At 41.6% G+C, this 25,717-nt stretch overlaps 2 protein-coding genes across 10 annotated transcripts in view; both read right to left on the bottom strand.

Moving 5' to 3' along the window:
- PROC (protein C, inactivator of coagulation factors Va and VIIIa) lies at positions 1-9,929 on the bottom strand. 2 transcript variants are annotated; one of them, XM_081189326.1, is made up of 9 exons: positions 9,763-9,929; positions 9,165-9,253; positions 8,084-8,244; positions 7,547-7,571; positions 7,029-7,139; positions 5,362-5,508; positions 2,980-3,074; positions 2,022-2,139; positions 1-654 (listed from the first exon to the last, which is right to left on the bottom strand). In XM_081189326.1, the coding sequence occupies exons 2-9, from the start codon at positions 9,244-9,246 to the stop codon at positions 71-73; spliced, it is 1,323 nt and encodes a 440-aa protein (XP_081045452.1). In that variant the 5' UTR covers positions 9,247-9,253; positions 9,763-9,929; the 3' UTR covers positions 1-70. The 2 variants fall into 2 exon arrangements, with proteins under 2 accessions (XP_081045452.1, XP_081045453.1); XM_081189327.1 differs by lacking the exons at positions 8,084-8,244; positions 9,165-9,253; positions 9,763-9,929 and adding an exon at positions 7,709-7,744.
- A 5,014-nt stretch (positions 9,930-14,943) lies between these two features.
- DGKD (diacylglycerol kinase delta) overlaps positions 14,944-25,717 on the bottom strand; it is a 79,757-nt gene continuing 68,983 nt past the window's right edge. For 7 of the 8 annotated variants that reach the window (XM_081192078.1, XM_081192072.1, XM_081192075.1 and 4 more), the window contains 8 exons: positions 25,236-25,370; positions 24,480-24,631; positions 24,266-24,377; positions 24,043-24,135; positions 22,773-22,892; positions 22,391-22,508; positions 19,822-19,952; positions 14,944-18,187 (listed from right to left, as the gene is read on the bottom strand). In XM_081192078.1, the coding sequence (XP_081048204.1) occupies positions 18,098-18,187; positions 19,822-19,952; positions 22,391-22,508; positions 22,773-22,892; positions 24,043-24,135; positions 24,266-24,377; positions 24,480-24,631; positions 25,236-25,370 (951 nt within the window). In that variant the 3' untranslated portion in view covers positions 14,944-18,097. The remainder of the gene's footprint in view (positions 18,188-19,821; positions 19,953-22,390; positions 22,509-22,772; positions 22,893-24,042; positions 24,136-24,265; positions 24,378-24,479; positions 24,632-25,235; positions 25,371-25,717) is intronic. The other variant, XM_081192074.1, reaches the window with a different exon arrangement.

Below are 25,717 nucleotides of genomic sequence, written 5' to 3'. Positions count from 1 at the left end.
TCACTTTGTATATTCTGTATTTATTAGCAGAGGACAATGGGCATACCGAGTGTACTGCCAAAGTACTCCCTCATCCTTCTTTTGTGACAGTGTTTGGTGAGATTATGCTGTCTTTCATTTGCTGATAGATCCAGTCAAGATATGCACTGACTTTGGTGTAGATTCCAAAGTTATCAATTGCTCCACAGCCTTCTCCCCAGCTCACAAGTCCAATTAAGAACCAGGTGTTCTTGAATTTGGTGACCATAGGGCCACCACTGTCTCCATGACAGGAATCCCGGTTATCTCCCAGTATCCCGGCACAGAGCATGTTTTCCGAGACAGAATTCAACATAGAATTGACACAGTCATTCCGTGGTGCCACAGGGATTTCAATATAGTTGAGAACAGAGGAGTAATTCACCTTCGAGTCCTCACTCTGGCTCCCCCAGCCTGTCACCACAGCCTGTGTCGCTTCTCTCTCCAAGTGCCCTGCCAGATTCTTGGAAGGCAGGCAAATAGGAATTGTGAACTTGTTGACAAGAACTGGGCGTTGTAGGTGCAGCAGTGCAATGTCATTTTCAGAGGTAAGTTCAGAGTAGTTTTCATGAGGCAATAACTTGTCTGCAAAAATAGTTTGCTCACTTTCTTCTGTTCGCCGGCGATAATATTTACCTGTAAGGGCAATAGGGAAACTTGGAAAGTGTCCTTTCTCTTGGGATCAAAGTCAACCTTACCTCTCTCAAAATACTTTAGCAGAACTCATAAAGAAGAGGTAGTATTTCTTTCTTGCATTTCAGGCTCAGCAAAATCCAAATCCGTAACAGGAACAAGTGGCAGTATAAAAAAGGGCCTGTATGCCTGCAGAATTTATGTGTAGAGTATAAAAGGCTCGTGTCCCTGCAGAATTTGTGTACATTCAGCAGAATTGTATACCACACCGTACTTGTAACAGTGAGGTTGTACCATAAAAAGCACATAGAGGAAGAAAAGGAGAGAGTGCAAATATATATTTCCAGATTTGGATTGAATCATGGCCAGGGAGAGGATTCTTACAGTTCATAAGCAAGTAGTGAATGAGAAGAATGGTTTTGTGCACTGCAGGGCTAGAGGTCAGAGATCATATGCTTGAATGTGCCCTTCCTGCATATAGAAAGCAATACATCGGGGAGAAATGCCTGACTAGCTGTCTTCCAGAAATACTGTTTTGTTTTGTTTTGTTTTGTTTAACTGTGAGAACATCAGGATGCAACAAGAGCTCTGCTGGATAGGCCAAAGGCCCGTCTATTCCAGTATCCTGTTGTCAGAGAGATGCCTACTGAAAAACCACAAGCAAGGCTTAAATGCAACAGCACGCTCTCCTGCTGCAATTCCTAGCAACTTGTATTCAGAGGTATACTGGCTTCTACAATGGAGGGAGGACTTAACTAACATGAATTTGTTTAACCTTCTTTTGAAGTCACCAAAGTTGATGGCTATCACTACATCCTGTGAGAGTGAATTCAATAGTTTGAAGATGCACTGTATAAAGAAGTACTGAACTATTCTGAGAGAGGGAGAAACACTCTCTCCTTTCTACATCATGCAAAAGTTTATAACTTCTAACATGCCCCCCTTTGCTTGTCTTTCCTCTAAACTCAAAAGGCCTTTGTCATACCAGCACCAGGAGTCATGCCAGCATGCAGAACCCATAGCTGCAACCAAAGGAAATGTTTTACCATGTGATTTGCTGATGTATAAATTCCATCCCTACTCCAAAGCAGCACAAACCCAAGATAGAATTTTTATTCCCTTTATGTCAGTTCCATATATCAGGTTTGCAGTATGCTAACTTCCATAATTTCAGCAAGAGGTGACCAGATCTTTATATCTGTTCACATGTGTTAGTACCAGTCACCACGTTTAGTTTTTTCAGTCTAGACTGGACCATACTCCCTGCATCTATAGCTTGGACATTACTTAGTTTGAAAGAATTTAAATAGTATTGATTGAGGGTTTTGTTGTCCCATATTAAAAAGAAATGCAGTCATGATTCTCCTTACCAAATGTCAGTTTGACTGTTCGTAGGCTTTTCAAACAATGTGCAGCTGTCAACACCCAGGTGGGGTGAATGAGAACACCACCACACAAAAATCTGCCTGCACTATTGCTCAGCATAACCTGCAACGAAGAGAAAGAAAGCTATTGACTTCATTCATCCATCCTTGACTGCGTGTGTCCAATACATCTGTGCTGGTTATTCTACTGACTTAGGTTCCTCCAGATGAGCTATTTATGCAGCATTCCTCCTGACTTGCTTGCACAAAGCTTCTGTGGAGTTTAGATTGTATCCGACCTTTACTGAGCAATTGTTTCAATTTGTTTGTGGGAAGGTTATATGAGCATTCATCATCATTCATTTATTCTGATTTACTTGCAAAGTGTTTATATGTCTTCCCATTAATCATTTGTTCATCCCACACTTTTCAATGCATTTCCTAACTGCAAAAAGTCTGTTTCTGTTTAAAAGTAGGCTTGTTGTGCTAGGGCGACAGAACACTTTAATTTACTATAATTGTGCAAACCTAAAATTTTCAGTATGCGTATGAATTCCACCAGCAAAATACTGACAGTCTGGAGGAATCCCCCATATACTCAAGTTACTGTTCTAGGTCTAGAATGACAAACATTTTCATATGGCTTTCTGATGCACATCATAAACTTACTTACAGAGATTGATGCATTAAAGTCTTTGGCAAAAACTGAGCTGGTTCCGAGTACTGCATCCACCAGTGAAAGCCAGGACAGGAGAGGGTAAAAAAAGAGTACTTACCTGAAGAAATAATACATACAGGTGGGATCAATGATGATATGAGCAGCCAGAAGTATGAGAACAAGGCCTCACCAGGGGGTCTCTGAAAATAAGAGACACCTCTGGGGTTCTGACAATCATTGAGACTGACAGAAGCAGCAGGGCCTGACAAACCCATTCAAAGGCTGAATATTTTTATTAGTTCTTACCTGCCAGGGACTCTGTCCTTTTCTTCCAGGTGTTCCCCCAATTACTTTAGCAGTCTTATAGTTGAAATTATGGACTTTTCCACAGGCAAACTCCACTGTAAAAGAAAGAAAAAAGAAAGGCAAGATGAAGGATAACCTAGGAAGGTCTGTACAATTTCTATCACTTTACGTCAAAAAGAATCCAGCCCAGCCTTCAAAGCTACTTTGCTGATTTCTAGAAGTTGTATAAATTATCTAAGCTATCTCCTTCCCAATTTCTCATTAGCTCAAGCTGTGGGAAATCCTGAATTCTTTTGGCTTTGTAAGTAATCTGTAGCAATAATATAACACACTAAAATGTTTTAAGTTGTGTTTGTTTGTTTGTTTAACTCCTTTGGTACCTTTGAGGCCAGAATTAGATGTTATGCCAAAATATACAGAATCTTAGCCTCTTTTATGCCAAATAACAACATTTTTTTGTTCATATGTTTGCTGCTGTGGGCTTCCTTGGGAGGAAGGGTGGGATATAAATCTAGTAAATAAAACAATAATACATTTATTATATGATCTGTTGGGTTCATGCATGTGAGCGGTCCCCCCGCCACCAGCATCCATACAATGTTGTCATCAGATGGCCGTTTAACCCAGAGTTGCCCTTTCAGGGGGAAATCAAGTAAGTAAAAACAACAACATGACAACCTGGTGTCCAATTTTTGGTTCTCAAATCGAACCTCCACTTGGAAGCATCCACAATCCAGAGAATGTGAAATATGCCTCAGAGCCATTCAAATCTGCATGTTAGTTTAACTTTCGGTCTTTTTGTGTTCATGCGACTATTTTAATTTTAATCTATAAGCTGTTATTGTTTATTGTATATTGCTTTAAATATCTATTTTACTCTTGTGAAAGCAGTCTCAGTTGTGCTTCTGAACTGGTCTTTGACCGTAATAATAAATTATTATTACTAACATGGTGGTAAAATTCTGGACTCTACCACTTCAGATTGCATGAGGACTTTAATAATTTTCAATGCACCCATTTTTTTAAAAAAATCTAATTGCATATTGTACATAACCTGTCAGGAGATATTTTTAGCAACAGCCCATCACCCGAATGTGCCAATTTACCACATGCAGGGAAGTTGTTGTTCTTGTTATTAATAGAAACGTGGGGGAATACATTACCCCACCTGAAGATGGTAGAGTCCAGAAATCTACAACCTAATTTTATATGTATTATTATTAGGTTTTTTCCCCCACAGGGTGACCCAAATTAAAGACATCCAATAAAATTCTAAAAACACAGCTATACAGATAAAAGGCAGGACATACAGATCCCACTCCACTAAAGGCCACCATGCCACCCTTCTTTTAAATCTAATTTCAGCAGGGAGAGGGGACACTGTGGACATCAGGGGAGACCTCTGTGGGCACCTGTGCACATGCCAGCACCATGTTGGCAACTACTGCCCTAGTACACATGTTTAGGATGCCATGGAACTTATCTAAGCATGAGCTAATTCCTATTTGCAAAATGGCAGCCCCCCCCCCAATCTAAGTGCATTGTACTTCCTGAACATATACACACCCCACACTCTATTGTTGTACTGTGTATTTTGGGTCTATGGACCACAATAAAGCTGTGTGTATAAAAAAAAAGTATGGTTTTTTTACGCTCTCACAGCAGCATAGCATGGGTGGTGGGTACCTGGCATCCACTTGAGTTGGCTCCCTCATTTTGCCTAAGGGTAGGACTGCCCTCATTTCCTTTCTTATACTTCATAGTAACAATTAAATACTTGTGAATGCAGCTAGAGAGGCAATACTACTGAATAGTATTTAGAGGCCCAGTATACCTGAAGGAGCGTCTCCACCCCCATCATTCAGCCCAGACACTGAGGTCCAGCTATGAGGGCCTTCTGGTGGTTCCCTCACCGCGAGAAGCCAAGTTACAGGGAACCAGGCAGAGGGCCTTCTCGGTAGTGGCGCCTGCCCTGTGGAACACCGCCCCCCCACTTTCAGATGTCAAGGAGATAAAGAACTCCATAACTTTTAGAAGACATCTGAAGGCAGCCCTGTATCGGGAAGTTTTTAATGTTTGATCGTATTTTTAATATTCTGTTGGGAGCTGCCCACAGTGGCTGCGGAAACCCAGCCAGATAGAGGAGGTATAAATAAATTATTATTACTATTATATTACTACTACTACTACTACTACTACTACTACTACTACTACATGGCTATTCCACTATGCCACAGGCCACTGTACAGGAAGAATGAAGGTGTGTGGGGGGGAACCCACAAACCTGATATTGCAAAGAGACTGAATTATAAAATTATGCCTTAAATAATGTGGCTGCCTCTGATTTGAAAAGCCAAGCTCGTGCTTATCCATCTTTCTTACCAACAGGTTCACAAGAAGTATAATTATCAGCCAGCCGATAGCCTGAAGCACAACTGCAGTAGCGGTACTGGTCATTGTCTTGTTGGCCCTCATTACAGAAATGTTCACAGCCACCATTGGAAATTGAACAGTTGGTGTAGTCAACCACTGGGCATCAAAAGAAGTAAAGTACATGTTGAAAGGAGGCAGTCCTTTTCCTTGAAGGAGCTATTTATGTCACTCGACCTTCTCCTCTTAAACTGTGCAGAAACAGAACTATTTGATGACCGAACTTATTCTTTTCATTATTGAACATTTGTCTCCTTCCTCTCTTATGACAAAGCATTAACTTTCTGTGCTGGAAATAATGACATCTCCTCGCAGTGAACTACTGGGGAAGAAAATCCAAACTCAACAGGAGAACAAACTTGACTGACTGTGCTGCAGTTGGAGATAGGGGAGGAATTTGATTTACTGTATTTTTCGCTTTATAAGACACACCCGACCATAAGACGCACCTAGTTTTAGAGGAGGAGAACAAGAAAAAATATATTCTCTCCCTCTCTGCTCGGCACCTCTCTAGCGGAGCGGCAGGAGAAATGGAGCCCCTTCCATTTCTCCTCCCGCTTCGCTGAAGGGGCGCTGCGCAGAGAGGGAAAGCCGTGCAGCGCCTCTCCAGCGAAGGGAAGCCAGGAGAGCAAGAGTGATCAGTGTGCACCAATCCCTCTTGCTCTCCTGGCTTCAGCGAAAGCTGCACAGCCTGCATTTGCTCCATAAGATGCACACACCCCTTACTTTTTAGGAGGGGAAAGTGCATCTGATAGAGCGAAAAATACAGTAGTTTGCATTTAAAGGCAAAAACTACTGAATCCTCACTTTCCCAAACAATATGCAAACAGAAACATCACTGTGTGAACCTCTGTCACCATGAGCTGCAGATTCATAGCTTGTCCTTCCAAGCTCACCTGAAGCAAGAGGCTCCTCATTACAGGCAGGCACCCACCTAATGAGGGGCACCTTTGAACTGTGGGTCAGGCTAGGATCGGGTGGCTGTCAGATAGCTCAATCTGTAGTTTCAAAACTCTTCTCAGGCTGGAGAATTGCTTTCTACTTTTTAGTGGGTCTGTGGCTCCTGCCTCAATACAATACATACATAGATTTAACAGCCTATATATGAAGAAGCATGTTTACTGAATGAATTGGAATACCAGTCACAATATACACCTCTTACACTGAAGAAAGTTGCCACCACATAGCCCTTAGCAAACACAAACCTTTTGCTTATTTGTTTTTTAAAAGTGCCAAACAAGTAAGACCTTTCCCTCTGTATTGCTATACCCTGGGAACAGGCTGACACGCTACTAATGGTGGATTAGCGAGCTAGTACGTGTTGATAACTGAGCACCAGTAGTATGTTAGCCTGTGTGTCTCCTGTTCATGGAGGGGAGGGAGTAAACCTGACTGCAGGCGGAATATCCTTAACTTCTCACTACTTAAAAAGAAGCATAACTTTTCCATTTGCAAGTTCTGTAGTTTGTGTACATCAAGAAAGGGGCTTTAGAACAGCATGCATATTCTATACGAAATTGTTGTATTATCAATCTGAACTCGAAGGAATAGAGAAACCCCTTACACAAGAACAACAGTTGCATTTTGATAGTAAAATGGAGAATTGAAGATTATATTACCATATTGGCACTGGCGCCCCTCCCAGCCTTTGTTACAAATGCAGTCAAATCGTCCAATGCCGTCTCGACAGGATCCATCGACACATGGACTGGATTCACACATATCTCCATCTGAAAACACATTTGCAGGGAAACCCAGACCATATGTCGTATGTCTCTTTGCAAGGGAAGAGTTAACTACATCACCCCATTATATAAACTTCCTCTCTTGGTTATGCTTCATCTACAGAAAATATTAGCAGACACAAAAGCATTTACTTGCTTAGGACACAGGGGAACTTTACAGTGAAATTCTGCTTCCAGGCTACAGAAATAATAGGCTAATCTGTGACCTCAGTGCTCCCCCCCAAGGGTTAAATTGTAGAGATCATCCGGTGTGCTGCGAACCTCGCTATTAAGGAAATGTGTAGAAAAGTCCTAATAAAACATATCTAAATATGAGGACACACAAATACACGGTAGAAAAAAAGAGACAGAGGTTCCCACTACACTCAAAGGGGTGAAACTTCTTGACTTACCAGTGTACTTTGTCCAAAACTCCAGCTGAAAGAAACAAAATCGAGGTTAATACTTGAAATGGAGTCTTCTCCATGATTCAATATGGATTCTGCCACACAACATTTCAGTGCAGATAGGAAAATCAACCTCCTTGGAACGAATTATTATTGGAGACCACCTACCCAATTTGGCACAAAAAACATGACAGCTGAATAGATTACTGCTTTACAAGGATGGCCGACCCAATAGCTTCAGTGAGGCAGTTGCCTCAGGTGGCAAGGCAAGCTGGGAGGGGCACGAGATCAGGGCCCACAAGGAACACACCGCTGCCATTTCCTGCATTTGCCATTCACAGCTGCCACTTGGAAAAGCGGGGCCACAGCTACCGCCACCTACAATGTGCTGGGGCTTCCCTGGCCTGCATCTAGTCACCTCAGGTGGCAATGGGGGGGGGGGCGGGAGGAGGAGGTGGCAGTGGCAGGGGGCGCCATTTTCTGTTTTACCTCAAGTGGCAATGGGATTCAATGCTTAGTTCCCAGTCTTTAGCAATAACTTACTGTTGCTTCCTTGGTTTCAAATATCTCACTGGCTTCCTCAAAATCACATTTTTCCTCTCGGCATTCCCGTTCCAATGAGCCCTGCTTTAATTCTTCCAAAAAACTATTTGCCCGCTTCTGGATTTTCAGCACTTGGTTTGCTTCTTGGCTGCTATAAAATACTTCAGGCAGAAAACAAAACAAAAATATCCATCTGGGCCATTTATAGCAACATCATGCTATGTGCAGACACTTATTCACAGTGTATTCCCCTTTTATTTTATATAATTGAAGTAGAGGAGAGGGAGAAGAGTTTTTAAAATAGTAAACACTAAATACTGAGGGATTATTAAAACTTGGAAAGGAGAAAATAATGTTGACTTTAGCAGTTTATTTATTTATTAGTCACTTTTCAGGGTTAAACCCTCACAGAGAGATGCAACTCTGAGAGAAATAAAAGGAATGAAACAGCAATCAGAGTATGAAGCACTGAGTGAATGGAGTCAAATAGACATATGAAAGATGCTGAATTAGATCACCAACATTCTCTTAAGGGAAGTCAACAGTGAAAAATGTTTTTAAGGTCTTGGATGCCAGACCTGAAGGGGCCAGGGAAATATTAACTGAAAAGATGTTTCACAACTGCAGGGCCAACACCAGGAAGGCCCTGCCTCATGTGTTCACCAACATAACTAATTTCACCAGTGAGAAGAGACATATGGGTAAAAGCAATCTTCAAAATAATCCAGTTCCAAACTGTTTAGGGCACCAGCACTCTGAACTAGGCCCAGAAACACACTGGTAGCCACGGCTGCCACTAAACTATCAGAATGGTGTTGATGAATGCTGGGGCCTACCTAACAATGCTTTGCAATGAGATATACTCTATTGTACACCCCTCCTTGCCCGGACTGGCTTCCATGTCAAGTGAAAGCACCGACATTCTAACTCCCTATGTAATCTGAAACTATTTTGAAGAGAATTCTATAGAGAGAGAACGCAACAGTCTCTGGGGCTTGTGCCCTTACTATCGTACCCACAGAAATTTCATAGGACACAGTGTATTTGATAAAGAGTAATGTAGGAAAGAAGAAGGATATACCTGAGCCTTCATGTCCACTAGGCAATATGAAGGCAGCTGAAAACACCGAGAGGGTAAAGATTCTCCACATTGCACAACACATCACACACCTAAGAGAATAACCACCGAAGATCTGACCATTTGTTTTAAGGAAATACAAGCTCCTATAACACTATATATTTGTATTAAGATTTAATACAGTTCCACATTTATAACACAGGCATATATATAGTATGGTGGACAGTTTCATACTTAGACTTATGTACTCTACAGACATTGGAACATTTTTTCCACAGCCGCCACTCCTGATCCCATTATATATTTAACTAAATTATGTTTAGCCTTCACAGTAGCACATTCATCCTCCTAAAAATATATATATATGCAAAACACAAAGTTGCTTTACTGTCTTTAATATCATTGTGTGTTCCCAAAGCAAAAAGAACACCACACTCATGTATTTGGGGGAGAACGCCACACTAATTGTACTGCTGATTCTCTTTCCAGATTTCCCACTGTTATCTCTCCCACTTTTTACCTCTTCTGTTTTTGACTAGGTTAAAAAAATTGTTTTAAAAAGGAGAATTAGTACTGGAAAAAACCCTTCCAAAAGACTTACTGATTTCACCAGCTGAATCACAGTTGTCTACTTTTCTGCCATCAGACTCTGAGAATGCTAGTTAATCCCTAACCTCAAATATTTACTCAGACACACACTCAGAGAGCCTTTGTTTCAGTCAAACAAAAACTGCTTCTATGGTATTTCTACAGAGCATTAAGGAAGACCAGGAATCACTTGCTTTCAAACATTTCTCCCCCCTCTCTGGCCTTTTTCTCCAATTAAAGTAAATGACTAGCTGAAGTAAATGTTAGCATTCCATGAACACAGCTATGCTCATAATCCTTGTGGGATTTCCTCCTTCTTAGAAGAAAGAAACCTAATCCACTTCATTTCCATTTTAATCATTTGAAGTTCCATCTTTATCCACCAAGCAATTACAAGTTGAAACCAGAAGGGAGCACTAGAGAGCTACAATTGTCCGTTTACATCCTTTCCCTCAAGGCATTGGAATGGCACCCATGCCTGTGAAAGATTGATGTTGGTGTACTGGTCTCTATTTTGTCCTTCTTCCCTCCCCTGGTGTTTTTATTGCCTTCAAAACAGTTTACCATTTTATTTTGGTTCTCCTATCTACTATGTTCACTTGTTCAGTGTTTTGGCAAAGGAAAGCCCCCTGTTGAATTTTCACACAGCTCTTATCACTAGTAACCTGATCTTAAGTGTTTAGCCAAAACCTGTCCCTTTGCAATTTCCACCCATTGGTTTTAGTCCTGCTCTCTTCTGCATCACAGAACTTCAGGTATTTGTAGGCGGCTATGAGGCTTCCCCTAAAACTTATCTTCCCTGAGATAAAGTTAACCTTCTCCTTTAACCATTCCTCACACAACCTTGTTTCCAGACCCCTCACCATCCTGACCATTGTTAATGTTCTTCTTTAAATGTGATACTCAGAACTAGACATGGTGCTCTGGAAGCAGACGGGCCAATGCAGAACAGAGTGGAAATGCTACTTTGGGATCTGAACACTGTGCTTCTATGAAGGCAGCTGCATCATATTGCTGGCACCTAGATCTCTTTCACATGTACTGTTACCAAACCAGATCTGCTCCATTCTATACTTGTGCCTTGACTTTTAATACCTTTTACATTTCTCTCTGTAGCGTTTAATCTTAATAGTTTTGGCCCAGTGTTTTCTATGGAGTTAGCTATACCTCCCAGCTTTGCATCATCTGCACAGTTGATAAGTATACCCTCTCTACGTCATCACCATTTGACGTGGTGCAGAACAGGGCCAAGGACTGAGCACCGTGGCACTCCATTCAAGACCTCCGCTCCCGGCTGATGCAGAGCCATGAACATTCACTGGGAATGGTTGTTCAATCAGCCTTGGATCAACCTATAAGTAATACTGTCCAGTCTACATTTTAATCATTGTGTAAACAAAGATATAATAGGAAATGCTTTACTGTTCTCACAGTATTGTTGCACACCACCCCAATCTCCAAGTGCTGTTAAGATTCCAGAGGTTCCAGGCACTTACCCAGGGTCGTCTTTCCTTTTGGAAAAGAGGCAGAGTGGAGACTGTGGTGTCTTTATGATATATGGAGGCTACAATGGAGGAGCTCACAGCACCAACACCCCAAGGAGGTCTTGTTTCTCCCAAATATACATCAAACTTTGCTCTTTAACTTTGTTCTCCTCCTATCTCTCCAGCTTGCTGCTTTCCTTCCTAGGTCACATAACTGCTCTTCTCTGGCTTTATCTGTTGAGTGGCCCCCACCCATTTGCTGTCTCACACCGAGCCCCTTAATGGTCCCTCACCCAGGTTATCACCCTCAGCAGGCAGCTACCTTGGCCGTTCCAAAAATTAAAACCCTTGATTAAATTCTAACACTTGCTTGATCCAAGGAATAGGAGAGCCCAGCACACATCTTAACAGCCCAAACTTACAACACTATTTTCACTATCTACCAAACCTGTAAACCTTTCTTTAAAAAGAGAGACAAAACATTCACTGGGCATGACTTATTCTTGATCAACCCATGCTGGCTCCTGGAAATAAATGCATTATTTTCTATATGCTAAAAAAAACCCCTCAATTTGTCTGTATTCAATGATGGAAGAAGGCAGACAAATAGAAGTGGGTACTGAAACTGTTGCAGTCAGGAGAAACAAATGGTAACCAACAGGATAGTGGATTTTTAAAGAAAGTATTGTCCTAAAAACTGAAGTGAGTGAATTACTTGGTACAACCAGTTACATCTATATAATGATCCAGTTACTAATACTGGATCCAGGGTAGGATTATGAAAGGTCATACTCCATCCTGGACTGCATGGAAGTCTTGCATTGCTAAAGGGCCATAGATGCAACATCTGGAACCGATGGTCAGATTGCACAAGGCATCCTCACTCATAAAAGGGTTGCTCTCGACATTCGGTGACCATGGCATGCAGGAAAAATGTGAATATGCATTAAGCATCAGTGAAATGGCTTGCAGAAGGGAGCTTCTCAGCAGTATGAGACACATTGAACCTCAGGAGTGACATGCCTCATCCCAGGACATTTAAGAGTGACGAAGAGGAATCAAATGAAGCACCTTGTGATGATGGCTTAAGTATAAAGCTTTGCCCTTGGCACTCTCTCTTCCAGTCACATGTTGAAAGCAAGGATGCCCAAGACATAGAAGGCAACAGCTCTGTCCACAGAATGGTAAAGTCAGACTGCACAAGTGACCCTTTGCTCTACTTATAAGAGCACCTCTCCCAATATCAACCACCTCACATCCTTCAACTGGTAGATGAGGCCTTGTTGGTGGTGGGGGCTGTCTGGTTTGCACTGACCTGTGACAGGGCCTCTTCAGTGGTGGTTTCCTGCTTGTACACCCTTCTCCTTCATTATCGACTTGCAGGAAGAATTAGAAACCATTCCTGTTTACCCAGGCATTTGACGGCTGAAAAGATACTGTTCCCGAAAAACCCTGAAATCACTGGCTGAGAGAATGCAATTATTTGTAAACTGTTTAAAGACTGTTTTTAATGATAACTGTTTTAATGTGTTTGATGCCCTGGACTCCTTTGGAAGGATGGGTAGGATTTAAATAGGATACATAATAAAGTGGGGTGCATCTTATCACATTAAGATTTTGGTATATACCATTCTTAAACTTTGTAGTTCATTGTGGAAAAACTGCCTTAATGCATCAGTGCTGTCCCTGATTACTCCTCAGAAGAGCAGGTTCCTACTACAGTGCATCATAGCAAAAGTAGACAAAAAGCTGTCCAAGGTAGGTCGAAATGAGTCCTAATGAAGGTACAGTGGTGCCCCGCAAGACGAACGCCTCGCAAGACGGAAAACCCGCTAGACGAAAGGGTTTTCCGTTTTGGAGGCGCTTCGCAAAACGAATTTCCCTATGGGCTTCCTTCGCAAGACGAAAGCCCATAGGGAAATCTCCGGGACAGCGGGGAAGCGCAGCGCGTCTTCCCCACTGTCCTCGGACCTCCTCCGAAGGCTGGCGGCGGGGCGGAAAGACCTTCTCCCCGCGCCAGCCTTCGGAAGGCTGCTCCGAAGGCTGACGGTGGGGCGGAAAGCCCTTCTCCCCACGCCAGCCTTCGGATGGCTGTCCTGAAGACTTGCGGTGGGAGGAGGGTTTTCCTTCCCACCGCCAACATTCAGAATGCTGCTCTGAATGTTGGCGGTGGGGAGGAAAAACCCTCCTCCCACCGCAAGCCCCGGGAACAGAGGAGAAGCGCTGCGCCCCTTCCCCTCTCTTCCCGTACCTGTCCTGAAGGCTTGCGGTGGGGAGAAAAGCCCTTCTCCGCACCGCCAGCCTGGCAAGCGGTTTCCATAGGAACACATTAATTGATTTTCAATGCATTCCTATGGGAAACCGTGCTTCGCAAGACGAAAAACTCACAAGAAGAAAAAACTTGCGGAACGAATTAATTTCGTCTTGCGAGGCACCACTGTAGTTAAACGTTTATGGACAACTTGCAACACCTCACCTCATTCCTCTTGTTGCTATTCATGACTTACCTCAATTTTGTTTATATGTTTATGGTAATCTCATAATGCATCTCATATGATGGGCAACAGTCACAAGAAGAGAGGGATATGCCAGCTCTCATTTAACAGTCATTCTGTACCTCTGTCTACTTCTCAGTGTAGGTGCAAATTAGCCGTATGTTATGGCTGCAGCCCTTGTAAAGACAGAGATAAGAATTAATATTTATTGGAGATTTCTGTGTATCCTAACATCTCAATTACCAGAGTTTCCTGGGGTGGTGATGAAAAAATATGAAAAGGAGGGGAAAGCCTTAAAGAAAACAAATGTTTTTGTATGTGTCTTAGATAGTTTCTAAAGAAGGAAAAGTTCTTCTGAAACCTACTGGGGATTTTACACAATAAACCTTTCTTTGGGGCACTTGGACAACCCTTTTCTCATCTGTTTTATTGATATGAAAATATGGAATATTGAGGCTTTAAAAGCAGAGGTTGAATAGCCACCTGTCATATATGATCTAGTTGAGATTCTTGCGTTGCAGGGGGTTGGACTAGATGGTCCCCGGGGTCCCTTCCAACTCTACAATTCTATGAGTCTTTGCTTCATGCCAGTGTGGTTAGTGTTGGCCTAGGGCTGAAAAGCCTGGGTTCAAATCCTTGTTTAGTCATGAAGTGCTGTGGCTGGTATTAAGCCAGTCACTCCTCTCAGCCAAACCTATCCCATAAAGTTGTTGTGAAGATTAAAATGGAGATGAAACCATATATGCTACCTTGACCTTCTCGGAGGAATGGCAGGGTATAAATCTAATCTAATTAATAAAGAGAAAACCCAAAGGGACAAGATATACTCTCAAGTTCTCTGTTATGCAGAAGACTACAAAAAACTACTAAAATCAGAATGGTGGTTTTATGGTTCTGACCATGAGGTTTTAAACATATAAGAGTTGTATCCAATGTTGTGAGCAGACCCTCTGAACATTGTGAACTTGAATTCATTAATTTCAATAGATCTGTCAGGGTAACATTTAGTTGGCTGCCACCCATATACTGCCAATTCAGCAAAATCAGCTGGATGAAATATAGCTATAATACCAAACACAGAAAATATATTTCTTCACTTGAAAATAAACTCCCCCTGCACAAAGTTTGGGATTGGTCTCATTTTTTTACAAGCTGCTATTAAATTCTACTCCCTGCTTGATAAACGTAGCAACAGATCCATTATTGATAGGAAGCTCAGAAACAGGATTTTCTTTATATACAAGAACAATATATTTACAACAATCAGCTGCAAAATATGTACATACAAGAGGTGTCTCCATGGTAATCACTGTATAAATTAAAATAATAAATAGCACATTCTATTCTTAAGGCACGAAACCTTCTTCCCAAGACTGTACAGGATTGAAATGCCTCTCTATGCTTTTGACAGATCACCGGAATGGTTACAACACCCCTGAGGGAACAGTCATCAGTGGACAACAACTTATAAAAACATTTTTCTTTCTTTTCTTCTTTTTTTTTACATCACAAATATCTGTTAAGATACAAGGAGTTTTGTGTAAACAGTATTTAATTTACCACACATACTATATTCACCTTTAAATAATACTAAAAAAAACAACCAAAACAATTTTAATATGATATAGGTGGTCAGAGCTTTTCTTTTCAAGAGATACTGGCACTAAGTGCCTCTTTACATTTCCTATCAGAGATGCAAAATCTAGTGGAATTAATATTTCTTGAGTGTCCATAGACTGAAAATGGGAATATATCCCACTGATTAAACAGAATAAATAACTTTGGCTACAATCACCCTATGCACATTTACTTGAAAGAACTATCCGACTGAGCAGGACTTATTTCTGAAGTAAATATGCATAGGATTGTACTGGACATAAGTCTAGTGTTTAATAGCTGCACTGAGCTAAAGATGGATATTTTGGGCACTAAAAAGTAATGTCAGCTTAAAAAAAAACATACTGAGCCATGCTAATAAGATACAATCCCTTTTTTCCAAAGGAGTTCAGGATTAGCACTTTCTTGGATAAATTCTTTTACATATATTCAATATACGCTTAATGAAATTTAATGGACCCAATACAAAACACTAGCAGGTATAATTCCAGTGTAGCGCCAAGCAAAACAGGCATTAAACACCCTAAGTTTTGTATTTTTCCTCCATGCCTTGTTTCCAACTCAAAATATTTCAAAGATGTAAAATGTCTGATGACCAGATAGTAGAGTCACCTTACGCCTCAAGTGTCATCGTTTACAGAATCATAAACTATATAATGGAAATTCTGAATTCTCACAGGTGAGATGTCGAGCTTGCCATGCCATTGTGAACAGTGTGCCTTTCTTCCATAGTCTTTTCATAGTATTTGCTTAGCTAGCAGACACATCTTTCAATAAATACAATCTCTCTAGATACCAGAGGCACAACTTTTGGTAGTTACTCATTTTGCCAACCTGATGCACTGACACTGTTATAAAATGTCTGGGATCCAGGACTCCTGTTTTGCACAAAGAGACCACCATATTTCCAGTTGCAATTAATATAGAGTTAGAATGTGTCTTGGAAGTTCCTGACCCTTAGACCCAAAATGTCAAGTGATCCTTACAAAGAAATGCATGTGCTGAAGGGGCAATGCAAGTGCAGAAAGTTAATTCCTTGAGAGCACTGCAATGATGCAATCCAGAACTCCTTGCAAATATAGCTCTTATCAAAGGGTGATGACACTAGGCTGCAATACAGACTGCATCCGAGTCAAGGGACTATAGCCAAGCTGGTCCTCTTAAGCCATTTATCTACTCAGGAGCTAATAACGAGAGCATCTTTGCTTCTACATGAGATTTCTAGGAGAAGCACAGACACAAGCACTGTAGTTCATCCACAACAAAAGAATAGAAAATATCCATTTGTTTTGCTGCATCTTTCTCCCAAGTTATCATATGATGGTTTTGCTCCCTGAGAAGTTCACCAGGAAATGAAAGAGGCTTCCATGTGGTTATCACCATTAATAAAGTGCAGGAATAATTTTTACTATCTTCTGTTTGATGGTGGCAAATGCACACCTACATTAGCATAATAGAAAATGAAAGCACTGGGAGACTGAGTTTTCTGGTGAGTGAATACCTGTGTGTCTTGCAATTTACAATCCTCCAGATTCAGTACTGGAAGAGTAATCTACATCATTAAGGCAAACTGTATCTGCAAAACTGTGGTAATGGAACAGAGCCAGAGATGTAGAACCCAGGTTCAATATTTCCTCTGTAAATCGTATTACAAGTTTGTCTTCTTTATAGAAAGCTATAGTCAGTGTTCTCCTGTACTGTTAAAGAAATGGCCCAAAAGAAGCAAGACTTGATGGAATGATAAAATAACCACATAAGGGGGAAATCTGTAAAATTCAGTGGATCTACATCAGAATTTGGCAGTGGTTCTCCTAAAACAGAGAAAATGCTATGTACTGTATATCTTAAGCAACGATACACTGGCTTTGCAAAGTCTGGGAAACAGTGATGAAAAAAAACACATTATTTTACCCTGCCTAAATCTATGCACAGAAACTTCCTTCATTGTTTCCAGAAGTGAGAATCCTATTATATGTTTTAAAAACTTAGTAGAATCAGAGTCAAAGCAATGTCATAAGGAATTAGTATATTCTCCCATGTTGGATGTACTTCTGAGATTGTTCAGTATTTCTAGGCACTTGATGTTTTAAGCCAGAACAACATGCAATCCCACTCCTTTGGCATCCACAAGCATTACAGAGCAGGAACACAGGAAACTGAGAATGTTTTTGTTTAAGGATAACATATCCTTGGAAAGGGGAAAAAAAAGACTCTGCACTGATATATCACGCCACTATATCTGGCACCACTGAACGAGCACAGACTGAAAAAGAATCTTCCTAATTTGAGGTTGTCCCAAACAGTTAGCTTACAATCTTCTCAACAGCTGATTTTTATCATCTTGCATGCACAAGTGCTTTCATAGCTCTTAATATCTGGCACAATCCTTAGATCATAGGGTAACATTTGCTTCTGTGACGGTCCACAAAAAGTTTTTGGTCCACGGGCTAGTATACTGGGGTTGGCTGAATGAAGTCTAGCATGCAGTGAGTGTGCCCAGGCCTGAGTAAAGGTGTTGAGGAGGTGGTTGTTAAGGACAAAGTAACACTGGCTTTGAATACAAGGTACCACTTGAGTGGATTGTGGTATACCCCACATCAGAATGGTAGCACCAAGAGAAGTTGGATATGAGCTCTGAACACTGCTAGCGTTTGGCTGATCCCTTGAGACGATTCTGATCAAATCTGCTCTGTGAGGTGTCAGTTGTGCAGACATCAGGGGGAATGGTAGATACAGGCTCTGAAAACAGAAGTTAAGCCTCGCTGGCAGGAATATTCCTGCTCAGTTCCTTGATCCCATGTAATATCCTCTTCATATGGCCCACTTTGGTCACTCCTAGGTCCTGAAAAAGAATGCGAATAATAATCTTAGCCCACAAAGAGCTAGTCAAGAGCAGAACACTACACAGCTGAATACTAAAAATGGAATTCGAGATAAATGACAACATGACAAATGTAGTACCTCAAACACGAAGCAGTAAGGTCATAGAGCTTGACATTGTAGCAAATAATTATGGAATAAGCTCGAAGCAGCAAAAATCATCCAGACTACACAGATATTCATAGATGCAAAACTCAGTTACTAGCTTTGATGATTTGCACAAATCTTAGAAATAAATCCAGCACAACCAAAAACACAGGGCAGTAGTCAACTAAACAGTCCAGTCAGCAGAAGGATGACCACTACTGCAACGGGACTACGCCACACCCTCACACCACTCCTGGATATGCTCCAGAATGTTGGGGGGGGGGACAACAGTCCATTGTACAAGGAAAAATCCTTGCGCTGACAGAACTGTAGCCTTAGAGCCACACTGAATACAACCCACAATTCAAAAAATGTATTTTAAAATACAGTTTCTCCTGTACCAGAGACACATGACAGATACAATATACAGTTTGTAATTACACACATCTTCCATTAGACAGTTCTACTTCCACATCAGAAGGGCATCACGTTAATCTCCTCTAGCAGAAACAGCATTTCCCCAATGCTAGATAAAGCTTAGCAGAGAATGCTTCGTTGGAACCAGTGCTGTATCGCCTAAAGTTGTGTCTGCAGTTTTTGCTGCCACTGCTTGATCATAAGCAGTGGAAGCAAAGTTTGAAAAGATACTTTGATACTGCAGGGCATATGGTCCACACAATTCCTGAAACCATCCAGATCCTGGAACAATAAATCACATTAGCAGTTGTGCTGGGCTGCTGTGTGGATCCTGCTGCTTATGCAGGTTCGGTTGAACTCTGTATGCCTCCAATCTGAAACTGTTCTACATAAGAGGAGCCAATGGCCCATCTAGTTCCAGCATCCTGCTCTCACAGTGGTCAAACAGATGCTTCGTCAAACAGAGCGGTCAAGTAGGCTCTGAGCACAATAGCACTCAGTTCACCTGTGATTCACAGCAACTGTATTCAGAGGCACACTCCTTCTTGGCAGTGGGTGGAACATGACCATTGTGCCTAGTAGCTATTGACAGCCTTATGCTCCATGAATATCTCTAATCCTTTCTTAAAGCCATCTAAATTGGTGGCCACCACTGCCTCCTGGGGGAGTGGGCTCCATAGTTTAACTATACACTGGCCATAGTTTGCACCAGTGCAGACACTGCTGGCTCCAATGCCATGTATTTCCTCAGTTCACGCAAAACTGTATTTGAACATTTATGAAAGAAGGCCAGAATATTGATATCTTTCAAGTAACAGTATTCAGAAGTTCAAATCATATAATTCAATGATTAACTGCAGGCCTTGTCTACAAGTTGAGAAGGCTTGGTTTGTGGATTTTAAAAGGCTTGGGTTCTGGACAAAGAGTTTTCCTGTCTGATCTGACCCTGCTAGCCCACAGCTGTAAAATACTCTTGTTACTCTGTCTAAAGCCACCTAGAACGGAGAGTACGCAGACCAGCTCCAAGCACAGTCAGCACAGACGGCCATGCAAATGCAGATGGCTATTCTTGGTAAGTCGCTCATGAAGTACCTTGAGGTCTCTCCGTTCAAGATGCAGGAGCTCAGAGCCCCGGACGTCATGCCGGATGAAGATATCCTTATACTCACAAAGACTGAGGTGCTCAAGCCAGGCCGCAACCTCCTCCGTTCCCCAGAGGTGAACTGTCAGAGATGGAAAAGCAGGAGTGTGTTGAGTACCCAAAAGCCCAGAGGAGAGAAAAAGGTGATCACCAGCAAACACCGAAGCAGATCAAAAAGAGAAGGGGAAACAATACTAAACCTCACAGTAGAAGGAATGACAAGTGATTCAACAATTGCAGAGCAAGAGAAAGGAAGCAAGATTACAATCCAAGACGTGGTTTTAAATGGAGGCTGGATGTAGTGGAAGCTGTTTTTACCTAGGACTGATTTTATGCTACTGATAGTATGCCTGAATGGACGCTTGCCACACAGTCTGACCAGCAACTTAACAGGATAAAATGTGTGAATGTGCACTAAACTATCAAGTAATTCAGCTAAGGTGAATATCAGTTTGCCACAAGACAAATCTGGACATTCACAGAAATAGTGCAAAATCCCATCTTTAAAAATGTGTGCACTGCACCTTTGGGTCTGTTCAAATTGATACAAAAACATACACCCTGGATTTTCTATGCACAGTGAAAACAGAACCTGGTTTCAGGCTTATGCAACTTCTTGCCTGCCTTCCTCCCCTAACCTGCATGGAACGCAATGCCCAAATGGAGAAAAACCTCAAATTATAGTATAAGATATGGAGAAGGGGAGCAGAACTAGACTCAAGAAAGTAAGAAAAGCCCTGCTGGACCAAGTCAAAGGTCCATCTGGTCCAGCATCCTGTTTTCACAAGGGCAAATGAATGGGAAGCCTGCAAGCAGGACCTGAGGGCAACAGCACTCTCCACACTTGTAGTCCCCAGAGACAGGTATTCAGAGGCATCCTCCATGAATTTGTCTAATGCTCTTTTAAAGTTGATGTCTACAGTACATCTTGTGGAAGTGGTCTCCGTAGTTGTGCTATGTGAAGAAGTACTTCCTTTTGTTTGTCCTGAATTTTTCAACACTCAGCTTCATCAGGTGACCCTTAGTTCTAGAATCCACTTTCTGCACATCATGTATAATCAAATATTGCACACTGTTATCATATATATCCTGTTACTTGCCTTTTCTGTAAACTAACTTTTTTTAAAAAAAAGTTTACCTTTATCCAGTCATCCTGGGCCACAGTGGCTGTGCTTGGGTTATTCTATTTTAGCTTAACAAGCTGGGATAAGAAAAAGTCTATTGTCCATGAATATAGCCCCTTCCCCTTCCTTTTGAACAAGCCAGGATCTTAAACCAATTTCATACTATGGTTCAGATCCTGGCTTGTTCCAGAGATGGTAACTATAGTTTCCTGGTTAGAACAGATGCTTCCTAATTAGAAGCTACAGTCAACTGGAGACTTGGGTATATTATTCTGGTGTGCTGTGAAGGGAGAAGAGAAGGGACTGCATGCACGGGGAAAGGGATCATTCTCTCTCTCTCTCTCTCTCTCTCTCACACACACACACACACACACACACACACACACACCTCTTATTAAGACAAGATACCCAATCCATCTGTTCCCTAATGCCATGCCCATGAATAAAGGAAATAGAAACCCTGATACTTTTGTCACTTCTTTTCAAGGCAGTAAGTCTTGTTGCACATATTCTTGGTTAGCAAACTCATTTGCGTCCCTTATAGGCATAGTGGCAATGCCTTTTTGTTCCTCTAAAGGGAAAGAAGTTTTGTCATGATCACACACAGCCTCTCCACTAGCCTCGAAATAAGAGAAGAGCAAATAGAACCTTAAAGTCCAGAGGAAAGCGAGAGAATACGGATATGCCACAAAATTAATGGGAGAGAGGATGGTACTATTAGCACCATGGAACCAACAGAATTTACAGATGTAAAAGCCAGAATGTTTTCATAAGAAAGAATATAAGTCAACAAATCAACTAAACCAGCTGGAAAGGAAGTACTCTGATACCATTTGAATTATTGATTTCAAGGGGATATTTTTAATATCATACTAATCAATAAGGATTAAAGCTAGGGATGCACCAGTGATGATGCTGAATTCCCAGACATTTAGACATGAGGACTTGATTGAAGACTGAGAGTGAATCAATGAGAGAAAATCATTAACCAAATCAGTGAGTATTAGCAGTGGGAGATCTGGAGTTATGCGGACTTGGGCTCCACAGTCCTTTTGCTATCTAAAACTACAAATCCTTGAATGAATTGCCTTTGAAAGTCACTGAAGGTCTCTTTGAAGGATGTTCTCAGTTATTTTTATATATTTTAGTGCTGTACGACTTCTAGGAGAGAACCCAGCAAGTGTGTTATTTTTGCTAAGGGGAAAATACTGCTATGGGAATAGATAAAATAAATGAAAGGGTCAAACACAAAAGAGTGTGGGAGGAGAAGTAGGGAGTGTTCAGAGAGAGGCAGAAGAGAAGTGGTTTTGCATTTAGTGGGGGCGCAGATGTGCAGGTGCACATATGGCTACATGTGTGAAGAAGGGCGAAGAGGAAATACACAGACTGGCGGTACCCGGCAATCCCAAGCTGCTACGAGTTTCTTTATTCTTGTTGTTCTTCTCCTTCTTAAACTTTGTCACCAGACGAAATTTGCCGCTCCGGCTGCGTTTAGAATAATCCAGCATTTGGTTCTGCAGGGCGGGGAAAATAACAATATAGATATTTCATGATAAGGAATGTGTATGAGTAAGGTTTTTTTAGGAGAGAAGTGAAAAATTGCCATCTCAGCTAATTAAGCTTAATTCAATTTAGTTACATTAATTTTATTTAGATTAGCTCAGGATGCTTTGAAAGAGGAAGGCACCAAGCCGATTACTCTCACATTCCTGTGCTATCCCAGTAACAAATCACAACGAAAGGCTCCCAATAGGTCTACCCTCCTCATCTGATGTTACCTCTTCATCACTGGGTTCCATTAGCTGCCACAGCCAAGGAATGTCTGCTAGCTTCCTCATATGAAAGTCCATTTCTGCCAGCGCTGCTAGGAGCTGCTCCTTCTGTGGTGGATCCAACTGCTGCATCAGAAATAAAGCACACAAGCGCACCTAAGAGCTGCACAGATTAATGGAGATCTAACCACTATCAAGACAACCAGAGAGTCCCTAATTAACTGTAATTTCCTATTTTGTCTAAACAAGGGAAAATATGGTTACCAGATTCAAATAGCCAGGATTTTATACCAACTTCAAGATCAGGCTTGTTCAAAAGTTGGTAACTATAGTTTCCTGGTTTAAACGAAACAAGGAACTATACTTTAATTGCATCTTGTGTGAAGGAAGGACTGAAGGAGCTCTGTGCACAGGCAAAAGCCTTATTCACATCTTAGCCAAGATATGATTGTCCAAATGTTAACACACGTCCTCGTGCTGTAATTTGGCTTTAAAAAAAAAACCACCCTTCTACTTTGTCAAGCCCAATTACAATGGAGATGTTATTTTGCTGGGTGGAGGGGTGCTGCAGCAGCTGGGTTTGACTTTCCCTTCCCCAGCTGTCATCCCTTCTTCTGGACAAAAGACACTTCTGCCACAATTAGGCTTGGAAGAAGCTTTCTTTTGTTCCAATAGAAGCCTAATTGTTGCAGGGTGTGTGATCTTCCTGGAGATTGGAGTGGAGGAAAGGTTAACTCTGGACTTCTCAGCTGCACTGTCCAAGAAGATCACTCCTCCACTACACTACATTTTGCAGAATACACACCCATTGAACCTAACTTCTGGCAATGGGAGGAATACATGTGGTTCCAATGTGTGTGTGGTGTGTACACAAGTTTCTATGGTTTTCAAATGTGCCCATGGCCCAAAAGGGTTAGCAATGAAACACATTTTTGTTTATTGAATATCCAGGCAAACTATTATTCTAAATGACTGCTGTTATTTTTCTTCTGACAAATGGAATTATATTTCTAGAATATATTGGTATCTATTCTTCTAAAGAGCTCTAGCATGTGCTGGCTGCATCATGGAAGATAAAACCATGGATCTAATGTTGCTAAATTGCAGAAATAGGAAACAACAATATTTAGGGACTGGATGAGGGAGGTAAAGGCACTGTCAACTGTGTGAGTGCCTAGCTGTGGACTTGAAAAAACAGGGAGAATTATGTTCTCAGCAAGGGCAAAAAAGTAACAGAAATAACTAACGAACACCTTTCCTAACATTTATCCCTTACCAGGGCCATTTTGCCAGCCAGGAGCAGTTCTGTTTCATTATGCAGGGCTTTAATATTATTCGCCATCTCTACAACAAGGTTGCAGCTCAGGCCCTGTGGAAAGACAATAAGCGTAAGGACTGGAAGTCTGAAACTCCAAACCAATATAAAACTAAATAAAATAGTCACATAGCCCAAGCTACAGGAACAAGTTGGGTTCAGGTAAAGAGAAACCCGCCCATACCTCTGTAGACTTGGACTTGGCATATACTTTGTCCATAGACTTGGAGCTAGCATTGACTGCATGAGCAAGTTCTTGTTCCATGTCCTGGTACGACTGAGCTATTTCCCGAATGCTGTGGGGTGAAGAAAGCAATAGCATAAACTTTCTGGACTGTTGTCTCATTCTGGCACCACCACCTCCAAATGAACCTGAGAAAAAAAGAAAATGGCCTCACCTGTGAATCAGAGTGCCCGCTGCTTGGCAAAACTGATTGATCTGGGTGGACTCTTCTTCAGATATAATCTCTGGATGCAGGGAGAAAGAAGCAGGGCGGGGCAGCTCACATTTTTGTTTGTCTTCCCAGGACTTTAGGGTGCTCTCAAATGCCTGGAAAAAAGGAAGGGGGGCTATCACTATTCCATGCCATTCGTGATTATTTAGGAGAAACTGATATCTTTATATTATACTTTCTGCATGCACAGAAACATTCCCCCCCCCCCCATCTCTGTAAAATCTATCATGATTTTATTTACCAGATTTTTAGGCCAACCTTCATCACATGTAGTGATCTCAGGGTAGTTTCTAAAATAACTTATTCCATTCAGCACAAATATATCACATTCAAGAACAATAATATGAAATGCTTAAAACCAATCATTAATAAAATACTACAGGAAAATCCTAAAATATTAGACAGAATCCACTAATTTCCCTTAAAGGCCTGGGAGAACAGATAAGCTTCCATTACCAAGTGAGAACATAGCAAAACTGTTTCCATCTACACTTCCATGGGAAGGGAATCGCACAATCAGGGTCCTCTCCCTCAGTATCACACAGCAGGCTAAGCCCCCTGGCAGGATGACAAGAGCAGCCCTCCCAACCACAGAGTCCAGGACTGACGATATTCCACATCAGCCTTGGAGTGGAGGAGCTCAGATTTCTCTTTTGCTTGGCAGGTTCATCTCTCAATGTATAAGAAGGTTCCTCTTACCCTATCTCTGGTTAGTGTCTGTGCCCTGTTTTTATGAACAATCCAAATATATCCTGGAGGTTGGATCCAGGCCTCTCCATCAACTTGCACAGGAACTCCTTCGTCTCCCAAGATTGCTATCTTCACTGTCCGGCACTATGAAAAATCCTTGTGTTAAACGTATCCTAAATCATACAGCATGTCATGTTTTGTTTACAGCAGCCCAAGTATCTCCCCTATGTCCCACAGTAACTAACAGTTTCCCCAGCTTGTTTCCTCTGGTGCTGCTAGAAGAGAAATTTAATTTGTAAGTTCTACCCAGCTCAGTGCAATATTGAGAAACCAGTCTATGCTGAATGCTGTTGATCACTGCCTTTATTAGCCTTGAACCTTATATCAACCACTGAATGCAGAGTTATAAGCTATAGGCTTTATAAAACAGGCAACAACTCTTTGGTTCTCTCAAAGAAAAACAGGTAATATGCAAAATCTCTTGTGGACCA

The sequence above is a fragment of the Podarcis bocagei genome (assembly GCF_964188305.1).
Source record: "Podarcis bocagei genome assembly, chromosome: 4".
NCBI classification, from domain to species: Eukaryota; Metazoa; Chordata; class Lepidosauria; order Squamata; family Lacertidae; genus Podarcis; species Podarcis bocagei.
The sequence above is the reverse complement of the archived record's forward strand: the minus strand, read 5'-3'. Positions and strand labels throughout refer to the sequence as shown.